The 6304-nt window shown below is 33.9% G+C and overlaps 2 protein-coding genes across 2 annotated transcripts; both read right to left on the bottom strand.

The window, feature by feature from the left end:
• Window positions 1–253: 253 nt before the first annotated feature.
• LOC111389726 lies at window positions 254–4375 on the bottom strand. Its single transcript, XM_023014671.1, has 4 exons — window positions 3860–4375; window positions 3172–3567; window positions 683–751; window positions 254–415 (listed from the first exon to the last, which is right to left on the bottom strand). The coding sequence occupies exons 1-4, from the start codon at window positions 4373–4375 to the stop codon at window positions 254–256; spliced, it is 1143 nt and encodes a 380-aa protein (XP_022870439.1).
• A 21-nt stretch (window positions 4376–4396) lies between these two features.
• LOC111389725 (zinc finger MYM-type protein 1-like) lies at window positions 4397–5149 on the bottom strand. Its single transcript, XM_023014670.1, has 2 exons — window positions 5040–5149; window positions 4397–4910 (listed from the first exon to the last, which is right to left on the bottom strand). The coding sequence occupies exons 1-2, from the start codon at window positions 5147–5149 to the stop codon at window positions 4397–4399; spliced, it is 624 nt and encodes a 207-aa protein (XP_022870438.1).
• Between the last annotated feature and the right edge of the window lie 1155 nt (window positions 5150–6304).

Raw genomic sequence — 6304 nt, 5'->3', positions numbered from 1 at the left:
TTATTTTTAAAGTAGATAAAATGTAAACCCTCCTCCTTTATCCGGGCTTGGGATCGACTACATCAATTTTAAATAGGCGAAATTAAAAATTGTAAATAAACAACTTGCTGTAACGTGTACAATTTTTTAAAGAAAATTAAATTTAACAATTAAAAAATAATAAATTTTGATTAATATAATTAAATCAAATATCACTTACTTGACGATATGCAATTTCAGCATATTTATCTTGTAGTCGAAAATAAGCATCCTGTTAATCCTTCACAAACATTAACGCTTCCAAAACATCTTCTTTCAGTTGGCTCCTGACATCGGTCAAAACCATTTTACCTGCACTAAAAGCAAATTCCGAAACAATAGTACTAACCGGAGGTGTCAGCAGATCTTTCACAATTGTAGAAACAATTGGCCTGATCTTTCATACTTTCACCATAATTCAATTATTTTTTCGGAACTTTTTTAATTGTTGTCTGTTGGTATATTATGATTGAAGTAATCAATTAACTTGGCAGGCATCGCATTTTGAGTTACGACTGATGTTTGATGAAATGCAAGTGTAGACGACATGACACTAGGTGAACATATTGCATTTGCATCATATCTAAATGTATTAATACGTTGAAATAATTATTTCGGCATCATCTTCTTCAATTTCATCCGAATGAGTAGGTGCAGATGGTACCCGACTAACATTCGCACCCAATAGTTTCACATATAAATCATATATTCCATATAATATTTGTTCTAAATTCTTATAGATGATAGGTGTATCAAGTATTAAGATTTTATTGATTTAATCAATTACGTATTTAGTTCCAGATATATTATATCAGGGGTCCATTGTGCATGCTCAAGGAAATAACATAGACAGTTATTCCCAATATTTTCTAAACTAAAATTCCATAGCAATTATAATTTCACTAAAATCAGGATCATTTTTATATTTATAGAATATTCTTACAATTATATAAAGGCGTTTAAACACCATTCAGTTTGTGTGATAATAAACGCCCGATAAAATCTTTGTGATCTCATAAAAAAAAAGTTCAAAAATCGTTTAACTTTCAAAGCTAAAACCCAATCGAATTCATTCAACATACCATCGTCATCACTTCTAACGTGTCTATTTTTATAAAAGTCAATTATTAAATATTCGAAACCTTTTCATGACTTTAATAGCAAGTAAGTAGAGTTCCATTTATGGCCTTCGTCGCTAACAAATGTTTTAGCAATCGTCACTTCTAGTTCGGCACAAAAATCTTCAAATACTTGTTTTCTACTATGAGAGATTGTAATATATACTAATGCATTTCTAATATTTTGAAGTTCATTCTTTATATGTTTTAAATCATCTTGCACACTTAAATTTAAAATATGGCACACACAACGCATATGAAACAAATACCTACCGAAATCAGGTTGAAGTACCCTACACAATTTATCGACGACTACCTTATTAACACAATATTGTCGAAAGTAAAAGATCGAATTTTAGTCTCGCAATTATATTCTCTAACAATACTGATAATAGTATTATATATATTATTAGCATTGTGAGGAAACTCAATAATTCTAAAAGTAATAAATTTTTTATGCATGCACTAAGTGAGTCTATATAGTGTGCGGTTACAACTATATATGCTATTTTATTAACCCATTCACATATATCAGAAGTTAAAGATATAACATCCTCATATTATTGTAAAGCCATAATTAATTGTTGTTTTGAATCATTGAAATATTGTATTATATCGGCATGAAGAGTGTTTTGACTTACTCCAACGTACATACGTTGTAGATATTCTTTCACGAACGAGACGAAATGTTGGTTGTCGGTAATAGCCAGAAGCAACTCAGTGGCGACAACAAATTTCACCATTCTGGTTCGAGTATTGTCATCCGAATACACCCACGTAGATAGGGGTGAAGTCGTAGAATCGGCGCCTAAACTGCCAAATTGCAATTGTGTTTGACTAGTTAGAAGAAGTCCATGTCTGGCTGTACATGCTTTGTAATAGTGTTTAAGATAGGTGATACCAATTCCTTTTTGCCATGTCAATCTTTATTGGCAGTATATAAATACTGCCTTAGATTCTGCGAGGCCATTGACGACCTTTTTTTCGTTGAAATCAACTTAAAGTGATCCCAACATTTTGCTTGCTTTTTCCCTTTCGCTTTTTCCTCGCATCTGGGATATTTAATTCCACATCTTCGTCCTTATGTTCCATTTCGGGAACGTTAATATCATTCAAATTAATTGGATTGTAGCTTCCATGACTGTGAATGTGAATATTTTCAGGTATCGGTACGTCATTTAGATCGACAAATTCATTTAAAAATTGACTTTGCGGCGTTCTAGGTGATTTGCGATGTGGCACAACAGCACAACAGAGAGTGAAAACTTGATAATTGATATAAAAGAGAGTTGAAATGTGAGAATGGAGTTTTGATATGAAAAAAATTGAGGGGTAGAGGGGTATTTATAATAAAAGTGAAGTGAGGAAAAAAATAAAAATAAAAAAGTTCAGTGACCGTTTGTCACTGAAAATGTGACCAAAACGGTCACTTTTAAAAAAAGTGACCGTTTTTGGTCACTTTTCCTCGTGGCTTTTCCCACGAGCGGGCGGCTCGTGCTTAAGCTCGTGATTTTACGAACTCGAACTGCGCGCGAACCCAATTTTAACGAGTCGTTCGGCCCGCTTAACATCCCTATAAATGCTTAAATTTATCAAATAACGAAAATTATTTGAAAAGGATATTCATCCACCTTTTGAGTTATGGATTTTATATAGTGCTAAGGTCATCTAGCACAGGGGTGTAGTCAAGGAGGACAATTTTTTTTTTCCTTTTCATATTGGACCGATATATTTAGATTGAGGGGGGTGGGGTGGAGGGAGAAGAAGAAGATCCATTTCTATTTTCCTTTTTTTTTTTGGGTTTTTGATTCAGAGTCGGTCCTGTGTTTGAGGGGCCCTGAGGCGAATAATGAAAATTAGGCCCCCCATCGATAAAATTCAAAGGTGTATTATGCGACTTATTGCTAACTTAAAAAATTAACATTAAAACAACAACGAAATATATCATAGAAACGATTATATTATAAACCATCAAGCCAAAAATTTCAAACAATTAGTTAAATACTATTCGTCTTGCTGTTTTAGAGGCAAAAACATCAATCAAATCTGAATAACTTAGCTGCTTAACCATTTCTTTTTCTATTGATAACATAGTCAACCCGTTTAATCTTTCTTGTGACATAGTTGATCGGAGATAAGTCTTGATCAACTTCAATTTCGAGAAATTTCTTTCCGCAGATGCAACTGTAACCGGTACGGTTAACAAAATTTTGTAAGCAATATAAGCATTTGGAAAACAAACATCCAATGTCTTCAAATAGTTTAGCACTTCAATTGCTTTTGTTGCTTCATTTGGTAAATAAATCTTCAAGACTTGTAATTCTGAACATAAATCATCTCCACTGATATCCGAAAGCCCATCATGTTCAAGATATTTTTCAAGATTCATACAAGAGTTCAACAAACTTGATAAAGTTGCACTCCTTAACCTCTTCAAATTAAACAAAAATCCAAATATATCATCATATAGTTTGAATTGTTCAAATCGAGTCCTCAGAGAAGATAGAGCTTGATCAATTATAAAAACAAAGTACTCAACTCTAAATGATTCTTCTGCTGATTGCTTTACCTCATTACTACATTTTTCATCAAATTGTTTTTTTTCTTCGAATTATGCGTTTTTCTGTAAATACAGCTTAAATTCCCATTTCATTTGCCTTTTTTGTCGCTTCACCCTTGGCAATGGCAAATCCAATTTCTCTATAATCTTCAAGAAATTAAACAAGTCCTTGCAATAGGTCGATAGCATGATCAATGTCCATGGATTCAGTTTGAAGAAATTTACTCACAATATTGACTGCATGCAACAACCTATACCAGATTATCATGCCAAGCAAGAACTCAAAATCCTGAAGTTCATGTGTTGCCAATGACTCGGCTTCACTCTTTATTTTAGGATCTTCGTTAGTTTCAGCCAAATCAAGTAATGCTTCTCTTATTTGTGCAGTTTGCTCCATTATAGGCTTTACACTCTCAACATGACTTTCCCAACGTGTTTGTGACAACGGCTTTACTGTCAACCCTTTTATATTATCTTTAAAAATTTGCCATCGCTTCGTAGAAGATGAAAACAAAGTGTAGATGCGATGTATCACTCCAAAGAATGATACAGCTTTGGAACAACAATTCACCATATCACATAACGCTAGATTTAGACTATGAGCGCCACATGGAGTATAGAAAGCTCGGGGATTCATTTCAAGTACTCTTCTTTGCACACCTTTGTACTTCCCGCTCATGTTAGATCCATTATCATACCCTTATCCTCTAATGTCATCAATATCCAGATCGAGTTTGATCAAAGCCTTTTGAAGCTCGGTTGTCAGTCCAAATCCTGTTGTGTCATCTACCTTCAAGAATTCAAGCCAATGTTCTTCAACTGTAGGTAAGTTTGCCGAATCATCTACAAATCGTACTATTAACGACATCTGCTCCTCATGACTTGCATCTGGAGTACAATCAAGTATAACTGCAAAATATTTTGCATGTTTAACTTTCTTGACAATTGCATTTCTCACCTCATTAGCTAACAACTGTATCAATTCATTTTGAATTTTTTTGCCAAGATACGTGTATTGAATCTCTTTTGCATTAGCCCGCCGAAGGTGCTCTTTCATTATTGGATCAAATTCACTAACCATTTCCACCATTTGTAAAAACAGACCATTGTTCTCAACATTTAGCCTCTCATCATCTCCTCGAAATGGCAAGGTGTTTTTGGTGAGTCTTTTTACAATAGCGATTATCCTTGTTAGTACATGCCTCCAATGTTCTCTTTCCGCATCGATCAACAATTCAACGCTTTTATCAATTGTAGTTTTTGTTCGAAGCCTATTTTCCAATTCAATCCAGCTAGTCATGCAACATAAATGCTCTTCATTTCCTTCATGACTTTTAATAGACCGATGCAAATTATGCCAATCTTTGAATCCATCGTTACCAAGTTGGCCAACTCTAGTAGTGTTTTTGGCTGTTTTAAACAACTTACAACAAAAGCAAAAGATCCTGTCCATAGATATTGAATAGACTAGCCATCTTCTATCAATTGTTTGCCCATTTCGTAGCAATCGCTTATATTGTGAAGAATCAAAATGCCTATTTGTACAATCTTTCAGAAACGAGATATCATCAACTCTTTTTGGACCCCTTTCAACCAAGTAATCCCTTGTTCTCTGATCAATAATTTTTCAATTCTCGGGATCATCCAAATTTAGAGAAGAGCAACCCTCTTCTTCCTTGTCATCTACTTCATTAATACATGCATGTTTCATCACCTCTTCTTCCTTATCATCTACTACAACATAGGCAGGTTGACTCACTTCTTCATCCTTATCATCTACTTCATTAACACATGCAGGTTGAATCTCTACTTCATCCTCATTCAATGTATTCATATTGTTGCTTTTAAAGTACTTGCCAATATCCCCTGCTTGACTTTGAATTAATGAAATCTCAGTTCGTTTCCTTTTTCTCTTTTGAGCACCAGACTCATATTTAGGAGGCATGGTGTATGGGTCTATATCTGATGCTCAATGATTAACCTAAAAAACAAATACAAAATATCTCAAATCATCATACAGTTAGAGTTTTCAATATAGTTATTATGTGCGCCTGTGCAATTGTTGATCCTCTAATAGTAAATCATATAAGCCGACCAGGCCACAATTATATAAGCCGACAAGGCTTCAAACATTTTCAATTTCTTCAATAACAAGTTAAGGCAAGCCATTACTTACCTGACAAGTAGAATTTTGATGAAAACTTTGGAGTTACACTTTCAAGAATTCCACTGTCACAAGCTCACAACTCCCGACCCTGAAACAAAAATTTCACATCAAACGCACCCCTAAGTAAGATAAATACATTAATAAGGAAGGATGAGAATGAGAGAGTGCAGGAAAGAAGGGAGGATGAGAAATAACTCCTCCAAGGATAGGTACAAAAATATTTTATTCATAAAAAGACCTTAGATGGCAAAATATTTTAGATTAACACTACAAGTAACCGACTGTATAATTACCATTATTTTCCAAGTTCTACGAATATAGACATCATTTAACTGGATCATTAATGTCATAGCGCATATTCAAATCAAAATTTTCTATCTTTAGGGTGATAAGTGTTGAGTGAAGGTGGAACTTTATGAAATTTGAAGATGGACAGAATCT

This window comes from Olea europaea, unplaced genomic scaffold (genome assembly GCF_002742605.1).
Source record: "Olea europaea var. sylvestris unplaced genomic scaffold, O_europaea_v1 scaffold617, whole genome shotgun sequence".
Lineage (NCBI taxonomy): Eukaryota > Viridiplantae > Streptophyta > Magnoliopsida > Lamiales > Oleaceae > Olea > Olea europaea.
Note: the sequence above shows the minus strand (reverse complement) of the source record. Positions and strands in the feature narration are given on the sequence as shown.